The sequence below is a fragment of the Orbicella faveolata genome, unplaced genomic scaffold (assembly GCF_042242905.1).
Source record: "Orbicella faveolata isolate gen_17 unplaced genomic scaffold, um_ofav_v1 contig_35, whole genome shotgun sequence".
In the NCBI taxonomy this organism is placed as follows: domain Eukaryota; kingdom Metazoa; phylum Cnidaria; class Anthozoa; order Scleractinia; family Merulinidae; genus Orbicella; species Orbicella faveolata.
The window spans coordinates 374,984-401,824 of NW_028301564.1; the positions used below are offsets into that span (position 1 = coordinate 374,984).

At 38.4% G+C, this 26,841-nt stretch overlaps 2 protein-coding genes across 3 annotated transcripts; both read left to right on the forward strand.

Moving 5' to 3' along the window:
- The first annotated feature begins 22 nt into the window (after window positions 1-22).
- On the forward strand, window positions 23-26,834 carry LOC110056641 (clathrin heavy chain linker domain-containing protein 1-like). The gene is made up of 23 exons (XM_089273475.1): window positions 23-289; window positions 715-756; window positions 1,581-1,664; window positions 2,291-2,394; window positions 2,700-2,765; window positions 3,497-3,526; window positions 5,929-5,987; window positions 6,474-6,577; window positions 7,066-7,118; window positions 7,613-7,667; window positions 8,250-8,330; window positions 8,911-9,007; window positions 10,170-10,294; window positions 10,953-11,012; window positions 11,657-11,713; window positions 12,239-12,303; window positions 12,615-12,724; window positions 12,882-12,922; window positions 13,057-13,115; window positions 25,327-25,390; window positions 25,567-25,648; window positions 25,741-25,838; window positions 26,407-26,834. Exons 1-23 carry the CDS (start codon window positions 236-238, stop codon window positions 26,503-26,505), a joined length of 1,689 nt encoding a protein of 562 aa, XP_089129601.1. The 5' UTR covers window positions 23-235; the 3' UTR covers window positions 26,506-26,834.
- On the forward strand, window positions 16,200-21,761 carry LOC110056627 (alpha-1A adrenergic receptor-like). Of its 2 annotated transcripts, none has more exons than XM_020763139.2 (3): window positions 16,200-17,322; window positions 17,418-17,539; window positions 19,212-21,761. In XM_020763139.2, the coding sequence occupies exon 3, from the start codon at window positions 19,763-19,765 to the stop codon at window positions 20,660-20,662; it is 900 nt and encodes a 299-aa protein (XP_020618798.1). In that variant the 5' UTR covers window positions 16,200-17,322; window positions 17,418-17,539; window positions 19,212-19,762; the 3' UTR covers window positions 20,663-21,761. The 2 variants fall into 2 exon arrangements, with proteins under 2 accessions (XP_020618798.1, XP_020618800.1); XM_020763141.2 differs by having other exon boundaries at window positions 17,478-17,539.
- Window positions 26,835-26,841: the final 7 nt, after the last annotated feature.

The window sequence follows — 26,841 nt, forward strand, 5'->3', positions numbered from 1 at the left end:
TTGACGCAATCAATGGTAACGATGGAAACGCGCCCCAAAAAAATTATGCTGAAAAGGGTTGAGTGGGTTTGCATCCATGAGGATTTTCCGTGAACCGCTTGCAAATTTTTGAGTTTCTTAGAAATCGTTAAAACGGAAGCAATCTTTTAGCCTGCTGGAACACGACTGAAGAGAAATTGTGCTAATTATAAGGTTTTTAGGTCGATACATTAGCAGATTCAGCTCCGCACATGTGATGGACACGAAAATGGCGGTATATTCAAATCAGCTTCAAGATTTCTTAAATAAGGTAGGTTTTAAGAAAAGTTAGGTGGCTGAAATGCATTAAGTGAATGTCTTAGAAAGTGGAAGTGATGTTTGCAGCTGTGTTTTCTATCCAAATTATAAGAGATCGGCTACAATTTATTGTTGGTTGATTCACACTGAAAATGTAATAAGCTTAAGCTTAATTAAAAAAGAAAAATAATTATTTTGTTTTCATTTTGAAACCCGGAAGAGAAGATCCTGCTGATCCTGAGAAACAATTATATACTTTCGCCTTAATTCATTAATAAGTGAAAGATTAAGAATTATAGCTTAAAATGTGTTTTAAAATTGTTATTTAAAAATATCAATGAACCGTGGAAGGGCCTATTTGTAACAAAACAGGAAGTAAGCTTTAGTTATATTAAAAAGTAAGCTTCTTACAACTTATATTTAATATATTTTGGTCAGGAACTGTTGAATCTGGATAGCAGTGTCAAAACTACCAAACAGGTAAAAGTGTATGGTTTTATTTCCTACTACAATTGCTGATGGAAATGTTATGTCATCCATCTCCTAATCTCCAGCACAACAGCAAAACAACAACAACCTTGGTATGCAATTAGTGATTTTTATGGCCAGGAGTAGGAGAGGAGGGGGGCTGGAGGTGCAAAAAGGAGGGCAAGTATTTTCTGGAGGGTGGCATTAATGTTCATGGCATAATTTACTGTATGTTTGTCAGAGTAATGTGTGGGACTGTTGTATCATCCAGGAATAGTAGCTCTCCCCCTAGTCATTAAATTCCCTCTTTGTTATAGCATACTTCTTTTCAATTGGGATATCATGTTATAAAACAAAATGAAAAGTAATGAATCATTAAATTGCCATACCTGTACTGTTAGCATAAATGAGAGAGTCTGGGATGAAAACTCATGTCCTGCCCTGTGTAAGTAGGATTGGCTGGAAGATGGGAGAGGGTGGAGGGGCAGGAAGGTATCACTTCTAGTGGGCTGGCTGCATAGATCTGTGATGCATTCTAATTGTTGGAGATGATAACTACAGTGTATTAGGTAAAGCTGATTCAGGAATCATTACTAATTATAACAATAATCATATCTGGAAGTTTCATGACTGTTCAAGATGGCTGACTGTTCTAAATTGTTAGAAGAATTGATAATATTTGTTGGTAAATTTTCAGAATTTTATTACAAGCTGCAGTGCTTGTTACATAGTGTTCTTAATCAACATTTTTTTTATTTCCTGAGGCCATAGGTATGTTTGCAATATTCATGAATTGCTGTATATATAATGAAAAATTTTGTGAATATGCATTCTAGGACCGTTACTGTGTGCACAAAGTATGCTTTGAAAGACTGATAGATGAGCATTCAACATACAGAGATCTACTTTCCAGAATAAAGGTATTGGAGAAAAAACTGAAAAGATACATCCTTGTAAAAAATTTATTGCATTCAAATTTGCCTTTGGTCCTACCAGTCAAAAATAATGTGGCTTTAAATTGCAATGATGTAACAAGTTGTCTTGGGTTGTGATGTGTTTTAGTTGCTGTTTTCTCAATAACCAGGTAGACAGTTGTCATGATCCTTGTACTTTTTGACTATTATGGCTGACAGTTGTGAGTACTAAACATGGTGTCAGAAGTGGAATTTTTCAATAAAGAAATTCTTTTTAGCACAAATGAGCTGGATAAAGGCTTTTAACTCTTATCATGTTATCCAATATTGAACTGTGGTAGAAGGAATTACTTTCCATGACCTGTGATGCAGATTGCTGGTACGGATACAGGATTTTATAGAAGGCGGTTTTAGATATGGACTGCAGAAGGTAATCCCCTGTAGGGGGTTCTGGGGCATACTCCAGCAGATATTTTTTAAAAGGTATTTAGGTTCTCAGAAATGGGATTTCCGGCATTCTGAGGCCAAGTCAGGATGTTGTAACATCTCTTTTTTTTTAATTTAGGGGGCTCGATCAAAGTCCCCAAACCCCCTAGATCTCCCCCAGGATTGTATTTCACATTGACTTGTAGGTAGAATATGAAGAGTGCATTGAGGCAATGGAGAGAGGTCAGAGAGAGGCAGTGTATCTGTCAGGAAAATTAGCAGCGGCAGTCTTGGAACCTGAAACAATCAGGTGATAAACTAAAAATAATAGTCTGTTACAATGGAACAAAGTTAGAAAGGTGGAAGCATTGATGTTTAGTTGATTGTAATGGCTGTTACTGGCAACAATGTATGTGTTAGAACATTGAATTAGAAATGTGCATAAAATTACATTGTAATCATGTTTTGTAAACTGGCTATGCATTTATTAGAAAATCACTGTGAAATGTGAGACAGAAGCATTAAAACGTACGGGAAAAGAGAAAAAGGAAGTAGAGCTAGAGTGCTGAAACTGACTGTCTTTACATGCAAAAATGTAATTTTTTTCCCGGTCAGAATGGTCAAAAAACGCGCAGATGAACTGGAACTTAAAGTTGGACTGCTCAAAATTATAAATCACAGGTTTGTATTATTATCTGCAACTTTAATAACTTGAGCATCAATTGAGACATTAATTAGAAATATGCAATACTTACAGTGCTCTGCAACACAAACGAGTTCGCAATGCGTTTGAATCTCGTTTGTTCAAACGGGTCAACGCGTCGAGCTTTTCTTGTCTCTCGAACTGGTCTCTGAAACGGTTTAATCTATACATTTAGGTATGACCATAAAAATACCCCTTCATAATTGTGTTCTTCGTAATGCTTTTACTTCACTAAAAACGATAAAATGCCTGCAAAATTCCCGACACTCAGCAACTACTGATAAACCGTTTTTTAAAGATCACGGTGGTGCGCGAAAGTTGAAGATTACAAAGTTTATGACAAACATGTATTCCAACTCTTGCGTTGGCCTTACAACAGTTTTTTTTTTGCAAGTCTCATCAACAGAGAGACCCAGGCTAACCAAATAGTGACGACTATAATCTCGCAAAAATAACATCCGTGCCTTCAAACAGCAAACGGCAAACAAACACCATGTACTTTCATGTACAATACAAAAAAAATAATAGCAACACAATCTAATCCAGAGCCATACATACAGCATTTTCTTTATCCTTTATTCTGCTGTATAAACGAGCTTTAAGTTTCGGCTCTACAGTTATCATAACTTTAAGGGTGTATACTTATATGTTTGCCACTCAGGAGGAAATCCTTGCTTTGTAATTTCATTTTTTTGTTTTTCGTTCTAAGGCTGGAGTCACCCTTAAAATCATCATGCAGGTACTGTACATGTAAGAAGTATATCCAGATAGCCAGGGTTGCAGGCGTAAATGTGGAAGGGATTGGGGAAAAGAAAAACCCGAGAAAGAAGGGAAAGGAACGTCTGCTATAAGAACCAGTCTTTTCCCGTAACAACCACCCATTTCCCTGTAATCCGCGCCCAGAAACTAACGCGCGCTTCTCGGCATGACCAGAGCGCGAGCAGAAAGAGGTCCCCCAAATACAAGCGCCCTGGCATAACGTATTGCGAGAATTTAGTCACTGTACATTATTTCCCTGAGTAAGTCTCTATCGAAGGGTGAGAAAAATGAGAAAATCTCAACATAACAACAAAACAAATGCCCTCCACTCCCACGAAGAACTCCAAAAGAGGGAGTTAAAAGAAGGAGTAGGATTGTATTAATTTCTTCAGGTTCTGATGTATCGAGTCTGGGACAAAAGCGGAGAGCGTCTTTCAAAAATTTATTTACAAAGTCGACAAGAGAAGGGAGTTTAGAGACTGTGTTGGCCGACTGTTGTTCTTTCATTCGGTTCCCATTGTTTCATTCGATGCAAAAGTTGTCTTTAACGGAGAGCGTCAGAAATGCTGCAGATTTACACTATTTTATAAAGACTGCTGTAACTTCAAGCAATGCCATAGTTGTTCTGGGTACTAATTGTGAAGCCGTGTGAGATATATTAAATTCGCACCGATGAATATCACTGACAAAATAAGTAGGATATGTGGGGATTATGTGGGGGATTTGTGGGGGATAAATAAGATGTGGTACGGGTTAGAGAGATGTCAGGGTAGGGGTGTTAGGCTAGGGGTGTGATTGGGCATTAACGGCAGCTGAATTAGGGATATGTAGGGAATTGGGAGGCAGGAGTTGGAGGGGGTTAATGGTAATGCATGCTGTTTGAGTGTTTAAGAGAGAGAGATATGAGTATGGAGTGCAGTTAACCTGCCGCCCAACCATCCGGGTGGTGTCGCGTGTATAAAGCAAAAGAACAAAGACTTGGCTGTGAACCAATGAAACAATTCTGACGTCATGGTCAAACCGGTCAAACGAGCTTCTGAGACCGGTTGGAGTTGATGATTCAAAATGGCGAACACATACAGGGCAAACCTGTTTTGAGTTACCGGTGGCCTTGTGAAGTGAATAGATAACTTAGAGTAACTTTTCACAAGATGACACTTTTTCCTTTTTCGACCTGATCTGTTTTGTATCTATTTATATCCATTTATATCCATTTTAACTGTCATGCATTAACCGCAGAAAACAATTTATTTCGTTTTGTTCATCCTAAGCATTTAAGTTTTCCATACTGCCTTTGAGTACTCAATATGTTCAAGCAATGCTTGAAACATTTTCCAAATCGCTCCAAGTAATTAAAACTTACTCGTTACACTGCACGTTGAAATACTTTCAGATTGAAAGCCACTCAATTTGAAATCGCATGTTTAAAGGTTACTCCGGCAATATACTCGAATACCGCTTGTTGTAATTGAGTACTTACCAATTTGAAATCGCTCTGAGTGGTAAAGAGTCACTCCGGCGAAGTACTCGAGTACTGCTCACTTGTACATTAGATTCGACGGAGTTCTGAACGCTTTTCCTAAATTGAATTATGGAATGCAAAGCGTTTTCCGCTGTATTTCACGTCTCCTGGTCAATGATGTTTACTTAAATATGTTCCTATTTTTAACATAATTTAACTTTGAAAACGGTTCTTTTGTCGCACGCGCAAAACGTTCGGCTACTTTTTTTCAGGTATTGTCTTTACAATAAGAGCTACCTCTCGTAATTATTTCCAGTAAGCTTAACCTTTTACAGAGCGGTTGCACATCATTATGGACTCACGCACGGTCGCCAGTAGACATTGACGTTGCTTAGCAATTTCTTTGATACTGCTCTGTACTCTTAACCGAAATGATTTTTTCTGCTGAGGATACAACTTTCTCTTACAAAAAGTGTCTTAAGTGCAACTCAGCAGCATAAATTTTGCTTGAATTAAACAGAGATCAATGCCTTCCTTTTTTCCTTCTGCCCCTTTTGGGGAGCCGTTGAGAGACGGGCAAGGAAAGTAAGTCATGCACGAGGTGATGTTCTTTTTTGTCCCGCTCTGTTTTCTTTCCTCTCACTTTCCTGCCCTGGGGTAAAGGGCTCCTGATCACGGGAGAGTTATCCCGAAACGTGCTGACTCATCATTTTTGAGTCTATAAGGCTGTATTCACACTTTGTGCCCGAGCACTGGTGCCTGGGTACCGGCAAAAAAATAGTATTGCATTCACACGCTGGGCACTCCAAAGAACCAAGTGCCATTTGGTGCCCGAGAAGGTCGAGACCTTGGTACTGTTCCTGAATTCTGGCGTTCTTATGCTCACTGCATAGCATATTTGTGTTGCTTTTATTTGTTAGAGTATCATCCAAACAGAACAGGTCCAGCTATCGCAATTCAGCCAGCCGTGTATCACCAGGTATGTTTGAGGAAACACGGAGTAACACCGTGGTAATTTACTGTTGTGTTATGCGAAATGCCGCCATAAAGGGAGTATGGCCTCGGCGTTCATTTAGTGTACGCATTATTGAATTTTGCAACCGCCCTAGAGCCCGTTTCTCGAAAGACCCGGTAAGTTATTGGGCCCGGTATTTACGAGAGCTTTCGAGAAACACGTCCCTGGGTTGTTCTAGGCGAAAAGGGCGGAGAAAATAAAATAAATCCCTTGGTCTGCTTCAGAGCTTCCCTTACTGCGTACATCTTCTATTCTTTGCCTGGCATTGGGTGAATTAAGTTCTAAGTTGCGTTTCCTGACTAAGAAAGATACAATTTCCAGTTAATCTCGTAAAACGGAAAGGTTTACAAATAAATCCCCTCAGATCCCGTCATTCTTTCATGTCGCTTCTCTTCTTTTATCGTCAGTTTTTACTCTACACCTCACATTCTTGTTATCTGTGGTTACCAGGGTCTTTTCTACTGTTTGATCAGTCAAATCATCCTTCACGCTCAAACTTCATGCCGAGTCTGACTTTGGAGCAACTCACAGACACAGCGTTCCTGACAAAGAAGGTATCAAACTTCGTTTGCTAGTTTCACCGCAAACAAACTTCATTGTTTATGACGTTGGCGCGAAAACCTCGGAAATATTGACAAAGACGCTATCGTCCGGTTGCATTTTGTTGGGGAACGTTTACTTGAGTTTTGAGTTTGAGTTCTCGGTTCTGCGTTTACATTTGTCAATATGCGCGCGCATGTGATCACGTCAAATTACAGCTAGTTTTTGCAATTATGACGTCATATAGCTACCGTGAATTTCTTCTGAGAATTACAAGCTGAAACAAAAGGCAAACAACAAAAAGCCTTTCACAAAGTTCTTCTTAAAGAGAAGTGCTTCTTAACTGTAAGTAAGTTAATTGAAAAAGGCGCCGTAGTAAACTCGCTACGGTTGCTTATCTACCGTTATTAACGTTAGGTTGATAATGGTTGTAATTTTAAAATGATGATTATTATGATGTCGATCTTTTCACGTACCCTACTTCTGTTTTCTTTTGTTTCAGTTAGCTGATCTCAAATCCAAAGTGACGCAGGTTAAACATGAGAACGAAACCAGGTAAGTTATGAGTTAAAACTTGAAACCAAAGTCACCCTCCAGTCTTTCCTGCACGTAACAGAGGTGTACTAACGTGCTGTTTCACATTTAATAATATACATGAAAAAAATTACTCGATTCTGATTGGCTGAGAGCAGTGCAGTTCAAGTGTAACACCAGTGCAAATTACACATCGTAATTCTGGATTATGATTGGCTGAAAGGCAGTAAGAAATTTTCTAAGCCAATGATACTACGTAAAATGATGAAATTTTGAAAAAAATTTTCTCGAATGAGAAAAAATGAATTTTTTCATGTTTATGTTATTAATAAGTAATCATACGGTTTTTCTCGTTCAATTTGGAATTAATTAGCACTTGTGAAGCGGCTCGTGCAATTTCAGCTTTTTGAAATACTCACTCTTGCAAATTAATTCCAAATTGAACTCGAAACCGTGTGATTACCTATACAAATTGTTACAAGTAGCAGGTTTCTAATGTCCATTGCCAACTGCAGGTTTGTTCCAAAAGAAACGAAAGGCCAGCTTTTCAATCGTCTTCAAGAAAGAGAGGTGAGTTTTGAACAGGGGGAATCCAGGGGGGAGAGGTGTTCTAGCGTATCTAACCTTCTCCAAACTCCTACTGTTTAGCGTAAGGTCCTTGTAACCTGTCCGATCTACATTGTATTGTACGAATTAATTAGATGCTCTGGACGCTCTTGAAAAGGGATCTAGACTGGATCTACAAAACCCTCAATGGAGCAGCGCCTCTCTACATCAGTGACTTGCTTAATTATCACACCTCTCAACAGACACTAAGATCGTCTTCTCAACACCTTTTGGCGATCGCAAAAGCGAGACTAAAGACTTATGGCGAGAGAACTCGAACTAAGATCTAGTCCTTCAATTGACAGTTTTAAAAGACATTTAAGAACATATCTCTTTAAACAAGCTTTAGTTTTTAGATGATAAATTATGTTTAATTATCGTAGAAGTTTATTCCTATATTTTTTCCCCTTTGCCCCCCTTTCTTTTAGCTTTATTATTATTATTATTATTATTATTATTATTATTATTAGTTTTTGCGTCAGTTCGATTTCGAAATATAGTGGTTTTAGCTTTCACTGAATGGTTCACCCTTCTTGTTGAGTGTAGGTTGTTAAAGAAGCCCTTCTGACTAAACGCGAGGAGCTCAAGATGAAAATAGTAGCTACAAAACTGTCCCTCGCTGTTTGGGTGAGTGCGTTGGAATCCTTGGTAATCGGCGTCGATTGATTGGTTGGTCGCTAGTTTGGTCATACTGAGGGATTTCTGAATGCCTTGGATGTCAATCACAACTGACAGAGATAATCTTATACGTAATCAAAACCAATTGCGACAGAGCCACGTGACTGTCCCTGTTCACTGATTATTCGTTCCTTGTTTGAGTTCTGATTAGCTGATCAGTTTGAGATTGAGTCATTGGTTTGTTAATTCGTTCTTTCTTTTGTACGTTCGTTCGTTTGTGTGTTCGTTCGTTCGTTCGTTCGTTCATTCATGCGTTCGTTCGTTCGTACGTTCGTATGTTCGTTCGTGCGTGCGTGTGTGCGTGTGTTCGTTCGTTCTTTCGTTCGTACTTGCGTGCGTGCGTGCGCTCGTTCGTTCATCCGTTCATTTTCTGTTTCTACATGTTTATTTCTGCTATTGTTCAGGATTGTTATGTTTAGTTTATCGGTTTTTTGGGGGGTGGGATGGGATGGGGTGATTTTTTTGTATATTCTAAATTTCGGTGCCTAAGTCGTTATAATAAGGTCTTTTCATGTCTGTTACACATCAGGAAAACATAAGAAAGCCTTCATTGAAAGCGCAATCCTCAATTGTTGGGAAAATTGCTGTAGCCTTGAGGGAGACCAACCGAACGATGGAGAAGGCAGGTAATCACAGGAATCTATTGATATTCAGTTGCTTCTAAAAGTGATTGTTCTTGTGCAATCGTTAGCGAGTCTTGGCTGCTACTAATATCACGACAAAACTGACCAATCAGCTTCAGGTATTTCTCAAATCATTAATAATTCATCAAGTTTAGACAAAGAAAATCACAACCGTGGAGGAGGTTTGGATACCCGGTCTTCGTTTACTCCTTAGTTTTTAATTCGATTGAGAAGATATATCAAACACTCGGGACAGTATTTGACCACCTGTCCAAACACCACGAAGTTCGTCAAAAATACTCTGCTACGCATCGTATTTTCAACTCTCTTCTCGGTGTTTGGAAATGTCAGTGGTCAAACACAGACTTTCGTGTTTGATATACCGCTTCACAAATAACGCCAGGTACTGGCGAACAAAATTTCATTCTACCACTGCTTTTCCAGTCTTGTTTTGCTACAGTTAGTGTACAGATTCGACAGATCCCGGCTTATTATCTTGAGTACCGATATATATAAAACAATAAGGTCCGTGAAAGGAATGATGTAAGTTTGAATGAATGAATATCTGCTCAAAAGTCGAATAATCTAGGGAAGGGACCCTGGATTATGACATATACTAAAAGTTAGTGGTATACTGACTGGTAACAAACTGATAAAAAGGATATGATATCCTCACACGTGAGGTTATGATATCTTCACATGTGAAGATATCATTTTTGATAACATTTTTGTCCCTTTCAATACACTTAAATTTGTTGGTGTATGATCGAAACATCTCCGGATCTTCTTCGGACGTCTTCGGCAATCTTTGGAAAACGTTCGGAAAATGTTCGGAAACGTGCGTCTGGTCTTCTGGCAAATTTTGGAAAATCTTCGGAAATCTTCGGAAAGTGGTCGAAAATCTTCGGAAAATCGCCACAAATGTCGTTATGTATTGTGAATATTTTATATAATAAAAATAAAATTACGTCGTCGCTTGGAGAAACAAAATTTATCTTCTCCTGGTCTCCGCGCGGTCATGTAATATCCTCTATATAAAAAGCACTAAGGGCGATTTTTGAAGCTACATGGTCTCATTTTTTTTTTTTTTTTGGAATGGAATATAGTCTGTTTTACTTCACTGTTGCATTACTCATGGCTAGGACTGTGAATTTTTTAATCGCAGATGAAATATCTGAAGAAAAAACTGAGGAACTACAGCCGGACAGAAAAGAGAAACAATACGCCTACACTGAAGAAGAAGGAAATCAGAGGAGTGCTCTCTCCTCTCGCATGATCGCGGAAGATGATGTAAGTTAACCGTCCTTTGATTGACATGGATCTATTATAAATAGTTTGTCATCTAATCGTTGACAACACTAGCGATGTAATGCATGCAAGTGTATATGTGTCCACACTACGCCGGAGATATTTGAACACGCTGCCTTATTTCTACGGTTAGGCCTACCGTCCACTCTAATCTGTCACGAAAACGGAGCTTTTTGAAAACGCTGTTCATAGCAGAGGAATTTGAAAGGTGCTGTCTTTGCTTTTTAGTGTGGACGAAAAGCAATGGAGGTTTTCGAAAACGATTGCGTCACGATAATCACGTGATTTCCCTGACCGAGTATTCCTCAAGCGCAAATCCAAAATGCTTTTTTAAATTCCTCCGGCTTAGTGTGGACGGAAAACATTTGGTGCGTCTTAAGAGTGAAACCTCCGTTTTTAAATTCCTCCGGCGTAGTGTGGACGAGGCTTTTGATTTGGCTTTTAGCGTACGTTTTCCATCTTTGTGCCATTTTAGTTCACTGCTACCTTTTTAGCTTTCCAAGTCTCTGGCAGCTAATGCAAAATAATTTTGAAGTGACGTTTGAAGCGAGCCATCACAATTGTCGCACGAATTTACTTCTTTACCCTTCTTTCATAATGATTTTTAATGATCTTTTTCCTACTTTCCCTTTTCCTGCAGGATCCAACCAAAGACAGAGAGGCGGAGTTTATTCTCGAATACATTGAAAACTTCTTCGAGGTTGGTACTTGCATGGATTGCGAGATATCGACAATTATAATCCATCAAATCTTTTCGCCCGCATGAGATTGGTCTAAACGCGTCACGTGACTGAATATGTCCCAGTTAAAACGGGGGAATATGTATACTTGCAAAAAAAAAATGTAGAAAAATAATGTCCAAGAACAAAAATCCGAGTGATATTCCCCAATTTTCAAAACTGCGCGTGCTACGAAAAATGTTTGAAGGATAATAAACTCAGTAGCCTCCATTTGGCGCGAAAATTCGCTCGGAAATTTGTTCTTGGACATTATCTTTTCCACACTGAAGTTCACAGTTTTCCTCGAGCTACTCTTTCGGAAAACTGTTCGTCTCTCGGGACAGATAATGTCCGCGGACAAATATGTGAGCATATTTTCGCGTCAAATAGAGGCTATTGTTTATTTAATATCTCTTTTCTCAAAGGAAGGATGGTTCTAAAGTGCTTTTCTCAATTATTTTCTAAAATGAAGTGCAAGAGATGGTATCTCCTTTTTTTGGTCTTCGTTTTTTTGAGGTGTTATCCATTCATACAAGATAACAATAGGCGACGCTGGTTTTCGTTGATGATTAAATGTATCTTATCCGTCAATATAACTACATAGCTGAGGGTGTTGTCATTTCAGTTGTTTGAGGCGGGAAAAGTTGAAGATGCTGCCTTACTAGCTGCACATTCACCAAAGGTAATCAACATCTACACCTTGATTAAAGTAAATTGAAGAGCTCGTTGCATGCAAGTGAATTTCCATAACAAATTTCATTTGACGACACCAAATATATGGCAAGATGTTCCCAAGATTTTAAACAGGATTTCATTGTCAATTAGTCTAAGACCTATGAACCATGCGATTTACTAATGTACCAGTGTGACGTTTTACCCTCGCAAAATATGTGTTGTTTTACTTTAGACTTCTATGCTAAGTGGAGGACTGACTGGCTGACTGACTTGCTGGCTGGCTGGTCGACTAACTGACTGACTGACTGACTGACTGACTGACTGACTGACGGGCTGGCTGGCTGGCCGACTGACTAACTGACTGACTGACTGACTGACCGACCGACTGACTAAATGCCTGGCTGGCTGGCTGGCTGACGGCTGACTGGCTGACTGACTGACTGGCTGGCTGGCTGGCTGGCTGGTTCATTAGCTGACTTAATGGTTGAACCACCTACCCACTCAATTACTTTTATAACCTTTCTGATTAAAGGGAGTTTTAAGGACAATGGAAAATCTCGAGAAGTTCAAAGAATACGATGCAGCACATAGCGGCAGGTAACTTAACAATGCCGTAATTTTTCTTCTCTTTTAGTGATAACAATATACATACCTCATAACTTAAAAGCATTGTAAGCACACCTGGCATAATGTGTGCAAACAAACAAACAAACAAACAAACAAGTGTGTCCTAGTTTCAGGCTCTTCACTTTTACGATATTCTGGCGGTTACTAAATTCAAAGGGAACTATACGCGGACGCGACACGGTCACCCATCCCTTATGTTAAGAGCTTAGAACGAAGCAAGGAGAAGCAACTGTTTCTGTATTGTATATCAATTACGACAAGCTTTGCTTCGTATTTTTCAGCTGTGTTTTGGCGAAGTATTGGGAAGCTCTCCTTGCCACTGTTGCTACTGGTTGCATGAAACCCTCAAAGTGGGAAACTATAGAGTGTGTTAAATGTGTTTTAGAAAAAGGTGCGTAAACTTATCAAAATGGGTCCTTTCATTTTAAATCTTATGGTAATATACTTGGGTTGGAGGAAATTCCTACGGAAACTTTAGGGAAACCATCTCCCAAACTCGCCTGATGACTTCAAGAAGAGGTTTGACGTCATCTTCTACATTTTTGCAGGAAGAAAAGATCTCCTTACTCACTGGATGGCACAAGATCAGGTAAAGTGAGAGACACAATACAATTGGTTATGATGTACGTGCTTTAGAATCATAAGATGCCCATTCCAATGTTTATTAGTATCTTTTTGACATCTTCGCTCCATCTCAGTATTCTTCTCATTTCTTGTCACCAGTTGACTCTATCTGAAGAGGTTGGCCGATTGATTACCGACGCTTGCCGATGTCCTGAAAGGTAAGTACTTGTCTAACAGTACCTAGAAATGGTATGGGTTCCAAGAGTTGTTAGGGTCGCCCCGTCTACCATAATCTAAAGGTGGACCAGAAATTCGATAGAGGCCTTGATGTGCCTGTTTCATTATGTTTGTGGATCAACATAACATCCGTGTTGTCTGCAGGGACCCTAAAAGTCGGCTTGCAGACATTACTTGCCTAACAGTTCGGACATTAAAATTTCGGTCTTTTTTTTTCGCACGTTTAATTTTCAGACAAACATTTCGGACGCTTTGCTGAAACATTGCTAGAGTAAATTTACGCTAAAAAAAAACACGAATTAGACTGAAACAACACCTGTGAAAATGATAATTTTGCTGGACCTTCAACTGAGGTTTTCGAAATACACCGACTGGAAAATAATACATATTCTATCAAGCCATTGAGTTTCTGAAGCCGTGTTTCAACTAGAGTTTACTCCATAAAGGAAACTAAGAGCTTTAGCGCTATTTAAAAGTTTTTTTTTTTTTTTTTTTTTACCTGTACTGTAAATTAAAAATTTCTGGGCATCAGTGACTTGATATCGCAGGTTATCAGGACAGTAGACGCGGCTTCCGATTGGTTAATTGTGAGTTTAATTACGGTAAGAGGTCCACAGTGGTTCTTGGTTTGCGACTCTGACAATTCTCGGAATAAAAGCCCGAAAAGAGGTCTGCGTGTGCCAAGAGAATATTTTTTTTGTCGAACTCGCTCGGGCTAATTTATCCATTGGTTTCTATCTTGAGTACACTATATGTGGGTTTCTTGTTAACCAGACAGCATATTGAGTGAAGAACTTCTGTTGTCTGGTTCAATACCTCAGCAGTAATCCAATACATTATCTCTTCCTTGTGTTGAGGAAACAGAATTGTTTTCGATCATTGTCTGTTCCGTAACCCGGACGCATTTGATCTCCTATCAACATTTTCGCCGCTTGTTTCTTTGCTTTCCTCTATTTTTATTTTGAGTATTTGCTTAGACATGGCGGTGTGTCCAAGTCAGTTAGAAACACTCAAGGTTCGAAAGCCGAGCTGTTTTGTACTGTGATTAATATTGTGCTTGTTTCCAAGGTAGATTTACTTGGGTTTTATCCACGTTTTATTTTAGAATATTTAAATTCTATCTGATCAAGGATATCGAACCTGGCTCCAGAGTTTTATACCCCATTCACACCAACTAAACTAGTTTAACTATCAGGTTTTGGTTTTTATCAATTTGTCAATTACGCTTTGCAGTCATTTTGAGAAGACAAATTTCAAACCGGATGCTGACATAATTTATTTAAACAGGTTTTTACCATGTTAAGTTGTGGGGTGTGTACGGTATGAACAACTAATTTTTAACCTTGTTTAGTTAAACCACTTTTAAATATGTTTAACAAGTTGGTGTGAATGGGGTGTTATTACTTTATCACTTCGGACAATTAAGCGAAATACAGCCAAGTTTCTGTCTAAATTTTAGGTAGTTGGAGTATATTTGTACGTCTTCAAGATGCCGGTTGACATGCACTCTATCCGCCACAAATTTCCTGCTTCTCATTTTAATATTTGTTGATTTATTTTCAAACGACTTGGTGGCTCTACTGTAATTTAATTGAAATGGTTTCGGTTCTTGTTTGTCAAAGCGCCCATTTGTTTCCTCATTTAGGTCTTAGGGCGCAAAATTTACAGGATTTACAGTAAATCGTTGCTTTAGAACGCTTTACTTTTTAATTCCCAAAGAACAGCTATTTATAGTTAATTTAAAGCAGTTCACGTTTTGTTTTTGCCAAAAACGCGTTAATTTCTTCATTTAGGATTCGAGCCGCAGAATCGGCTCACGTTATGTTAATCATTGTTTTGAAATGGCAGGTGTTTAGACATATTACGGTTGCCTTGTCACGTCTCGAAAACATTAAGGCTAATTTTATCACAGCGTCGCCTCCAAATATGCGGCTTTTGTTTCCTCATTTAACGCAGCGACAGGCCATGTAGGATTACAACGTGTAAACAAATGGCTAAGCATTTTTAAATTTCATATAAGCGCCTTTTTATAATCAGTTTAATCTCTCATCTGAAAGAAATCCATCTTTAATGTTATTAGAATTAACGTTTAATTTTTTTGCTTAAGCCTGTCATCTGACTTCCTTGTTTACTTCTCTGTCTTGAAATCTGAAAGCTTATTTTAAATTAAATGGCTTTACTTTTTAATATTTTCCTTAAGACACGTCTTCGATATTTAGGACTATGGTATGGTAGGCATTGGAGATTCTAACACAAAGCTGGTAATGTGAGTCCCATCAAATTCTCTTTAGCTATAATTTATTTCCTTCAAAAGGACTTAAATCTTTCAGTTTCTGAAGTCGGGAAACTAGTGTGACTTGGTTGAACAGTTCCTTGTTTTGATCGGGTTAGAATTCACCATCTTTATTCACTTAATATTCACTTTGTTGTCTCGTCAGAATTCCGAGTCAAGCCCTTCAGACGTCCTTGTCAGTAAACAACTGATCTTAAGAGTGTACAACTGAAGCCCTGAAACGAAGCGTCTAACACTAATTCTTTCCTGTAGAGATCTTATTTTTAGTGACAATTACTTGTAAGAGTTTAAATTTGATCGTAGAGCTAATGTTTCCTGCGCTAGAAATAACCCAAGTAAAGAAATTGAAAATATATCAACGCTGAAGTGTTGCTCAACTCTGGTACCGTCGAACAGCGCAATTCGCGATATTTTCATATGAATTACTACAAAGGTATAACAGTTATTGACTTGCTTACATATCGCTTCGCGGTACAATTGACATAGAACGAAATGAGTCGTTGTAATCAAATTATTTCCTTTCCGAGGCAAACTGTGTTCACTTCCCGCCCGAACATTATAGGCTTCGAGAAGACAAAAGAATAAACAACAGAAACAATTTCCCCTAACCCCAAAGTAGTAACAGCTGCTAACAAGCAAAATAATTACAAGCTTAAGAGATTTGCAGTCCGTGTATTTTGGTGAAGATATTCGGTCATTCTCTTTAGATGCTATATTTAAAAACATTTACGGTGCACATGCACTTTCTTGTAGGAAAATATTTTTATTACAAGAAAGTCGAGGTTGTCATAAGGATAAAGCCACATTTTAAGAACAGTACCTCTGCCCCTTTCAAAGTTTAGGTTTTTATTTTTTTACTTGGCAATCGCGCAAACAGGATAAAAACAAACTCGTAAAATTACCCAATCGTCGGTAACAGCGCAATTCCATTTATTTTGTCCATTGTCTCTTCAATAACCTTCAAGCTATTTTGACTGAAATATTGTCGCGGTTTCTATAGTTTATTATTGCAGGATTTTCGCCAGTCACCATACTGCTTTCCAAGCAATCATTTCCATTTGAGAACAGTTTATTTGTTGTTCAACTTATGGATTATTTCATTCAAAACCGAAACCAAAATTTCCAGGATTTTCGATGTGCTTGTAGCTTGCAAGGTTTAAATCGGATGAGGATTATTTACAAGCTGAGAACAAGATTATTTCCTGATCGGCCCCCTTTTCCCACTCAGCAAGATATTCATCAGGTGCAAAAGGTTCGTGACAAAAGCTTTAAGACTTCTCTATTTTAAGCCATCATTTGGAAATAATTTCAAGGCTCGTAATATTAAGCTTGTCTATTTTTACTGCATATCCTTTGTAGATATAGCATCTCAACCCGATCGCGTTCAACTACGTTCGTTATCAACAACGAAAACCTAGCAAGCCAGAAAACATTTCGATTTTATTTTCAGTTTGCCCTTCTTAGAATTTCCCTCCGCCCAATTTGCCAAATAAAAATTACATCGAAACCCTGCTGTTTTTTTTCGTTTTTAATTTCCTTCGTAAACGAAAATGAGCAAAAATTGTCCGCCTTCAAGACATGTGTCACAACCTTTCTAATTAGTTGTCTTCTTTCCTTTTATTAAAATTTACGCTCACATTTTGAAAAGTCTAAAAACTTGAGGTTTTTTAGAACTCTTTGAAAGAGAGTAATGTGTGAACTGTGAAGTTAGCGTTCGCGTAAATTGCTGCAAATACTTTATTTGTATTGTGATCTGGTACCGAGTTTGCCTTGTAAAATTTGGTTTTGGAAACACTCTCAGCGCGCCGATGTTTATAATGAAAGCTAAAACATCACGTCTCCGTCCCAGCACATCTTGATTCAGCCCCAGTTTTAATAAGGGAAACATTTATAAGGTACGTGTAGTTTAAACATTAACGTGAATATTTCACAATTGAAATTTTAGCGGAATTTTTTTACGCCTCTCATGAAAACATTGCTTCTCCTTCAGTGTCACCTTGCACCATTTTCAATATGGCCGGATTAACTGATCTATTTTTGTGACCCAAAGCAATCACAGGAACGACGTCACGAAAGACGCAGCTTGAAACAATTGGCCAGTTTTTTGTCAAGGTTTGTCGTTCGTAATGGTTCTTGATCTTTCTAAGTCGTAGTGATCCTTGTTTAATTTGTTGGTCTTTTATAACTTTTTGGTTATTATTCTACCTTAGGGAACGATCAGTTGAGGTGATCAGAACAATTTAAGACTTAAAATATCATGTCTTATATCCCTTAATTTTCACGTAGTGCTCTGCACATTGCTTTGATGAACATTAGCAAAGATTAAAGCAGTGACTAGCTTGTTGTGCTTGGTTAGGCCTTGCACATTTCCTGTTTAATACAGCTGCAAAAGTTTTGCCATCGAGTGTTCTGGCGATGGCAATTTTGTAGTGAATAATATTGCTGTCAAGCTCTCAGATAGTTTTAGTGCGCAGATAGTTTTCGTGTCAAGAATAACTGACACCAGACTGGCAGGCGGCGAGGTAAAGCAGATAAAAGCTGCCATACTAAATAATATTTACTTCCAATTAACCGCGGGGTGCCTTTCATAGCTACTCACAAGAAGTCAGTCTGTATGTTTTGGTGACATTTCTCGGCATCTCAAAGCCGTCGCAAAGGAAACATTTGTAAGAACGTGTACTTAAACAGCCAGCTGGAATGGTTTGAAATAATAAGATATCAATCGGTTTGTGTTCCTTCCCAGTTTCAAAAGAAAAAACAGGCAGGCATCCTTCGTTGGTGAATTACTTATTCAAATAAACTTCGTACCGCCAGACTCAGTTTCCTAGGTCTCGTTTGCCTAAAATAGGTCCTTAAAAATTTGCATAAATATAATTCCCTGCTGAAGTATTGTTTTGACAGTGCACTAACATTCAGGCAGATTAATTTTCCGCCCTGCAATGTGACGCGAAGTTTATCGTGGAATGGACTTCCTTATAAACCTTGTTCAGTTCCCTTGTCTTCATAGTCTTAATTGTCTGATTCAGACAGGTGGAAGTTCATTGTAGACACTAGAGACTACGAATTCTACGGAACTGAAAATGTTCACGAGTTGTACGGGCATCTCACGGGGGATCTGGATGTTATATTTTAAATATTAAATTATATTCCCCCAGAGTGTCGCCGGATTGAGTCGTTGGTTTGTCTCAATAAGATTCCTTTCAGCAAGCGTATTTTGAGAAACTTTCCTGGCGGGCGCGCAAGTGTTTGATTTGAGCAGCAAGCTGCGACGCATTAGCAAAGTTGCATGTCGATCAAAATGCTTCCAATTTACTAAAGTTGATTTACGACCCCCGTTCATCTTGAGACGGTACTTAAGGGAAAAAAAAAACAGACTGGCGCAAATAATTTTTATCGTAATGGTATTCTCGGGCAGTTAAACGTGAACAGAATTAAAAAGTGCGATTTTACAAAATAAGAAAACGTCAAATGTGATAGTTAATAACGTCGGCTTATTTGCGTCGACTAATGTAGAATAACAACAAAGAAGCCTTAGACGTCTTGCTTTCCACATTAATTGACCTAGTTCGATGGTAACTTATATTCTGTAATGAATTGCGGGCACTTGAATAAACGATAAAATTTGTAAAAGAGTAGCAACTTTATTCCTCAATAATCGTCTTAACCTTCCTTTTAAGCCAGGATTTCTTGATTGCAGCGCCGGTTGTATTGTCTTCTTTAATTAAAATTTTTAGTCATTGGCGAAACCGAAAACTTAACTTGTTTTTCATTTCCTTTTGGGCAGGTGTAAATATCAACTCATTTATTATTAACAAGGTGTCTGGTATCCCGAACGAACTAATCAAGAGGAAAACAGGCCAAGGGTACACCACCGTTAATTGTCACTGCATTCGCTATAAATTCGCATCAGTGGCTCGAAGTTTGCCCATACAGCTTCAGCACACGCCGTGAGACGACCGCGCTAGAGACCTTTCGACAGGTCTGATGACGGGATGCAATGTTATCTTGTAATGCGACTCGAGTTTCAGTCAGCTTATCGCTTGTCAGAGGCTAAATAGCGCTGTTTAGTACCGAACGACCTGGCTTAGGGTCGATAGGCTTGGAGCAAGGGCTATTTTTTATCTAGCTGGCAAAGTATGACGAGTCTACGGGCTTAACCGGATGCGAAAACTGCTTTTCAGAACACGGAAGCCGGCGAGATTCGCTTGCGAAACCAAAAAAATGTTGGTATAAATAGCAGTGGCCGCAATGACAAATTGCTTGGAATCGCGCTAGACGAACCTCCTTTCAAACTAGACAGATCCTCAAGAAACTGAAAGATTTATTTTTGAAAATATGGTGAAGAACGGCTCCACTAATTCGACTGTAGACCTCAGCAACATCGAAGCTACTTTTCTCGCCTCAGTGAATGTAGTATTCAGCCTTTGCGGCATCATCGGCAATGTCTTGGTCCTCATTGTGATCGCACGGAACCGGCAACTTCACACTGTCACGAACGTTTTCATCTCTAGCCTGGCACTGGCAGATCTGTTGGTATGCATCGTTGCTCAACCAATGAACGCTGTGTTTTTGTACGGACTGCCTCCAAATCCAGTCTACGGCATGACGCGAAAGACATTTTCCTTCGTCTCTATGCTTGCATCGATCAGTAATCTGGCCGTCTTGACCGTAGATCGCTACATAGCCATCGTAACACCTATGCAGTACCAGCTCAAAGCGAATTTCAAGCGCGCTTCTATCCTGCTTTGTCTCATCTGGGTTATCTCCTTGGGGCTGGGAATACCGAGTGGTATTATACAATCGGTTCAGCGTATCACCAAGTACTATACACTCGCTCTTGTGGTGATCATTGTCCCAATTTACATCCGTATTTATTTGATCGCACGCGGTCAAGAGCGCGTCATCGCAAGACAAGCGGAACACATAGAAAAAGACTCAAAAAAGAAACGCGACAGAGAGAACATAGCCGCGAAAACCATCGGTAGTGTCTTAGCCGTCTTCATCTTCTGCTGGCTTCCTCTGATCGTCATCCCGATGATTTTTCGTTACAGCGCCGCCAACCGGGTTGTCATGCGAGCTTTAAAATGGGCGCAGACTGTCGCTCTTTGCTCTTCGGCCGTCAATCCTGTTATCTATAGCCTGAAGACGCAGATATTCAAGCAAGAGGTGAAAAAAGTGCTCAGAAGCACGCTGCGGCGGAACTCTTGGGAAGACAAACCGATGGCGCTTGTCTAAACTTAAAACCTCAAGTGTACTTCATTCAATTCAGAAAACTGAAAGGATTTGGAGTCTTAAAATAAGGTAGAAAACCGGTTGTTCAACATAAACTGACCTGTTGTACACATTTTGTGACTGTAAACATTTCTTCCTGTAAAAATCTGCAATATTATGACTAAAACAAAAAGATCTTTTGAAACATTGAATTTTGTAAATACCAAATTAGGGAAGTATTTCATTGCCTCTGAAATCTCAAATCGATTATATGTAAATTACTTGGCAGCAGTCACTTGCCCGCAATGCTATTTGTTCACTTTGATCGATAATTAAGTAATGAATTGCGGAACTCGGATGGTTTCATTTGTCTATGTTGAAATGCTCGACTTTGGAGCTTTCAATCATATTTACCTATGGAACTACCAAACGGAAACAATCGACTTAACAATTCACAATAGTCAGACTATTTATAAAAACATATTACGCATATTTTGACAGTAGATATAAATGCAGAATTAAACTGTTCCCGCCTCTGCATTTTTCGTATTTTCTTTCAAAATCAATAATAATAATAATAATAATAATAATAATAATAATAATAATAATAATAATAATATTTAGTGAGGGAATCCAACTCGCCAAAGGCGGTTTTCAGTGGAGCCCTCCTAAATAAAAATCACCTAAAAATGACATAAATAAGAATTACCTAATAAATTACTACAAGCTAAAATAAATAAGAGTAAAAAGAGTTCCTATTAGTTAATTATGTACCTCCGTCAATTGTAGATGCCTCCTCGTGTGATCTGAAATTTTTGATGGTTGATTGAACTTTTGCTGAAAATCAGCGGGATTCTTGAGATTGTAAATATATCTCACAGAGAGAGAGAGAAGACAGTTGTCCAATAAAAATGTAAAGTTAAAAACGGAATCCTCGATGTCAATACACAGTTTGTGGGTCAATCTCTTCAAACGATCCACCCTCCTTTTCTTGCCAAGGTTTTTGCCCTTATAAGTTGTCTTTCCTTATATTGTCGTTTTAATTTCAGGTGTAAGTCATAAACAAGCAAATTAACTTCATTTGACATGACACACAGAAATAAATGTTCCATTTGCTCAAGTATTTTCGTCATATTGCGTGGTTTATAATGCAGTGTTAATGGACTGAGGTTATTTCAGGTACATGTTGTTAAGAACACGTGTCAAGAACTCAGAATTTTAAATTGATATAAGCTAAACACCGCTCAGGATAGATTTCCTTACAATAGCACACAGAGTGTTCTCGAACTGCGATTAATCCAAAATCATCTTTTGTGCAGAACGGAGCAAAAAATATAAAGAATTTTCTAAAACCACAAACGTAGTGAAGTAGGAAAAGATAATTTAGAGAGTCACGTACGGGAAACTTCGGTCTTGGGGGAAAACACAAAGGTGGCATTTAAAATATTTTAAAAAAATATTTTATAAAAGACCTGACGAACTATATTCTACTGAGCAATGCAAAAATGTGTATCCTGAAGTATTCCTCTAATTACATCAGTGATTAATCAGAGGAAAAAGACATGGTTTTTTACAGGTTTTGAAATGGGTTAAATGAAAAAACCCCGTAAATCTAAGGGATGTTTCTCCATGGTAGAATTAAAACATTCACATAAGCTGACCTCTTTCGGCTCCGGACAAGAACATCACTACTCACATCTTGAACGCATCTGAACTGTAAGCATAAAAAAGTCGCAAACTTGACTTTTTAAATAATTTATTAGACTGGTGGATTAGACAAGACAGAAATTTAACGTCCGCATACGAGCATGGTCTATTAACATGGATGAGAGACGAGTGCAAATGTCTCCATACTCGCACTTAATTAATGCTAGCGTGCGCGTAATTATCAGGAGTAACGACAGCCTAAAATCTGACTCAAAACTTTGTTTTCAAAATCCTAATCGTCTAGCCTTGTTTCGATGACAGTCCAGCACTGACCAACCCTCCCCAATTCCTGTCTCCAAGGAAAAAGCATCCAGACACTAACATGAATAGAGATACGTAACCTGTAGCATCAATTTTTCCTTTACTGTTAAATTTCCTTCATTCCACGATTTGTTCTTAACATTGCTTCACTTCAGCGGCTTTTTGCTATCAAAATTTTTTCGCATTGCGAAAATGAGTCTTTAGAGCTTTGCAAGACCTTTATGTATGAAATCACTTGGGAATTTGAGATTCGACTTGAGGCTCTCCTCCTCGTGACAGTCTTCGGAAACGCACGAGACCTCTTTATCAATCAAATGTCAACACTACACTGATTGTTTTTATCTCTGTTTCCGATTCCTCGAGTGCCGGAGAGATAAGTCCTGTCTCGTTCACGTTATGTAACAAAAATATTGAAAAACTTCTCACGCCGACAAATTTGATGATGAAGATGATTGTTGGAAACCTGGTTGAACGCGCATTTTGTGTTTTATACTGATGTTTTCCCGCCACACCGTGTCGTATACTTCGACCACCATTTTCGCGGCCGCCTCTCGTCAAAATTAAAGTTTTGTGGTTTGTGGTATATTTGCAGTAAAATACCGCCCATTTTTCTCAAAAATAATCAATTCCCATAGCGGTCCATCATTTTCCTTCCCCCATAGCAAAAAAAAAAAACAACAACAAACGAGCAAACCGCATAAGCCTTTGTAAATGTCTTTAGTTTGAATTATGTGATCTCCTTCGATCTTTGTATGTTGAAAGTTTCATTTTAGCGGGTTGGCTAAGAAGTTTAAAGGTTTTATCCGCGAGTTACTAGGTAGAAAAGCGATCTGTACGTAAACAAAAATATAGACACGATAAAATGAAAAACTGCTCGAAATATTCTGGCTAGAGATGCACTGTACACGACAAACCAACAAACATTTTATTTTATAAAGTTTACTTTAAGAAATGCAACATCATGACATCTGGATGTTGAATTGTTCTAACTGTGAGACCTTGGTAATTAGTCAACAGAACATCCCTGGATAATCTAGTTCTTTCATTAATGCCTGTTTAGCGTACCCTGCGAACTTGTATTAACTTGCCTCCTGATTTTGAGCCTTTTCATTTGATCATACATTCTTGTTGTTGTGTTACTGTTATTTTGGACATTGTTTTGTTATTATACCTTTAGAATTCTCCACGTGAATAGAAATTCTCTGAGTAAGTTGGATTTGTATGTTAAATCTGTCCAAAATACCCTTTAATAACGTTAAACTCTCATCGTGGCACTTGAGACCAGAAAACGTCGTCGGAAGAACTAAGCTGATTATCCTTAAATGATGCGCAAAATTATTAGGTCAACATTCTCGAATTTTAGTTATTAAGGAGCGTTTACTTAGATCTTGTACGTGTGTCATCTCATGTTTTCGTCACGCGGTTGTTTGATGTTCCAGAGACAGTTCGCGACATTTTTGCGTCAAACGTAAGCACATGGGCCGTTTAACCGCAGGCTAGACGCGACATGTCTGCGTCAAAAGTAGTTACATGGGCCGTTTTACTGCGCGCTGGTCGCGACATTTTTGCGGAATAAGCTGTCTGAAAAGAGTTCCACGAATTTATCGTAAAGAAACCGGTTATGCGATAGAACATCCTAAAATTAATCAGATGATCGAATTCAGAAGCATTTCGATGAATACTTGCCAAATACAAGGCTTCCAAATATCAGTTAAATTATATACAGGATATCGTTTGATCATTTTTTATCCAACACACTCAGACGCCTTTTTATTTTCCCCTTTCTTCGCAAAATTTCTTAACATAAACACCGGCACACTTAGTCCAAATTAAAATTGAAATCACGTTATTAGCAACGCTTCACGGCTTTACTGCAAACGGAAACTAATTTTATCAATGACCACTTGTTTTTTTATAAAGTGATAACCATTGAATTAATGATTAATGAGATGCTGGTCATGTAGGTGTCGTGTACATAGACGATTTTGAGAGAATAAAGTAACTGGTTATGCATGTGCGGTATTAAGTAAGTAAGTAAGTAACCTTTATTTAAACACGATAAGTAGTTAAGCTTGCAGCTTGCGGGGTCGTGTGTAAATAAACAATACAGAATAATTACAAAATAAGAATTAAAAAATTTACAATGTAAGATCTAATCTAGTTTAAATAAAAATTTACAGCTAATAATAATTTACCTAATTATTGACATTAAGAGAAAAGTCTGTGTTTCAGTAGAATGAACTTACAGGCCAACCATCTAGATAGTGTTGGGCTTATATAGAGTAAGAACAAAGACTTGGCTGTGTTTCCGTAATTCTATTTAGGAAAACGTTTAGAACTCCCTCGTGTTGTGTCTGTTGTCTAGAAATCCGACGAGTACAATCTAGACAAACTTCTAAAACAAATGTGGTGAACGAACTTGACTTTGTGTAGGCTTGGTATAAGAGCGGGTTTCGGCCTTTCTGCCCAATCAGGAGGCATCATTCATAGAGCTTTTTTGAACTGGCGCGATAAGAACTCAGCCCCAAGTCGTGTTCGCTTTCTCTCTCACCTTTCTTACCCGACCAATTGTTTTTTTCGCGCCGTTTTGACTTTCCCCAACTCTGGTAACTGGCCCTGGGTCTACGAGGATGCGTATTTCATGCTACAGGTTTTTGGTACATGCCTGCCATGCCATCACTAAACACCATTTTTTTTATCATTATTTTTTTTTTCTGTAGTTGTAAATGTGGACTCATTGGACTTGCAGAAGTTGTGTTCGCAAACGTTGGTGCTTCTAAAGAGGTTAATGTGTGTTAAATGCTAAAATAACTGAATGCAATTTAACAACAAAGCTAGTATAGAATGACCATAAAACGAATCAAAACAAAGTGGTGTTTTAATATTCATGCATTGTAAATAAAATGTAATACAGGTGACTGAATTACTAAATTACTGCATGCTTTTTTTTCCTCTGGAAGGTTTTGGCTTGTTTTCTTAGGCAAGGACGATTCCTCCGAGCCATGGATTTCTCAAAAACCAGTAATACCTTAACGCGAACAGGCGAGTCCTGAAGTCTTGACTCTGGTTTGATTTAAACTGGGTCATGTCTCACACTTTTGTCCTCACATTCCTCGCTTTTCCCCACATCGTAGATTTCGTAGACGCTTTTCAAAAGTTGCCATTGACGAACGACATGCTCTCGTTTCTGGGCGATGAACGCACAGAAAATCATTTTTTGTCCGTTGACGAGGTACGTTTTGAAGACTAACCGTAGAGATATTCAGATTCACTGCATGACATTACCATTCATTCTTCCGTAGTTGTATCCTTTTTTTTTATCTTTCCTCCCTGGTAGTTTCCAGTCAATCTACTCTTACACTGTTATTCTTTACTAATTCAATGAAAAAAACCTCTGACGGCAAGGTCAGTTGAAACTTCTGTGTGTACATGTATATGCTTTGAAAGAATTTTAAAAATACGTTAAAAGCTCTAATTATTAAATAAACTTTCTTATGCTTTATCCGTTCCTTACTTTAGAACGAGTCCCTTACCCTCTCTATTACTCCTCAACCCCACTCGCCTTACACAGCTCCTCAAAACAATTTTTCATCAGGAAGATTATAATTCAAAAGTACAGCTTTACTAGTTTGATATGCATATCAGGTTTTCATCAGCCTTTCTGATTTTCATCCTTAGTTTGAAAAAAGCTACCAACCGACTATTCTATGTTTTACACAAATAATTGTGCTTGCAATTTCAACTTACCGTGGTATAATCACATAAAAAGAAATGGAAAACGTTTTATCTCTTTCTCATAGATCGAGGATCTCTTGTCCCGTGTGCTTGTTAATAGTAGCTGCCGCCGTGTAGCCAAACGAATTTATGAGGAAATGAATTACTCCGGGGGACAAACGTAGAGGAAACAGGCTGCATCTAGCGAAAGAAATGAGCACTTGTACTTTGCAGTATGTTTTAAGACTGGTAAACTAATGAACATTACACCTCATTGAACATGAGCAACATTTCAGGGACATTTCCATGTCAACCGTGGTAAGATGGAACTCCTTGCAGCCTCTTTCATTTCTTTCTCGAGTCCTAAACCTTGAAGAGGAAAGACACAGACTGATGACAAGCCGGAATTTGTAGAAATTTTGACCTTTGAGGTAGACGACTCAATTGAGCGTGTTACAGTAAATTACCTTATTATAGCTAACTGAAATAAAGGTGAAAAATGCACTTATGAAAATATTTTT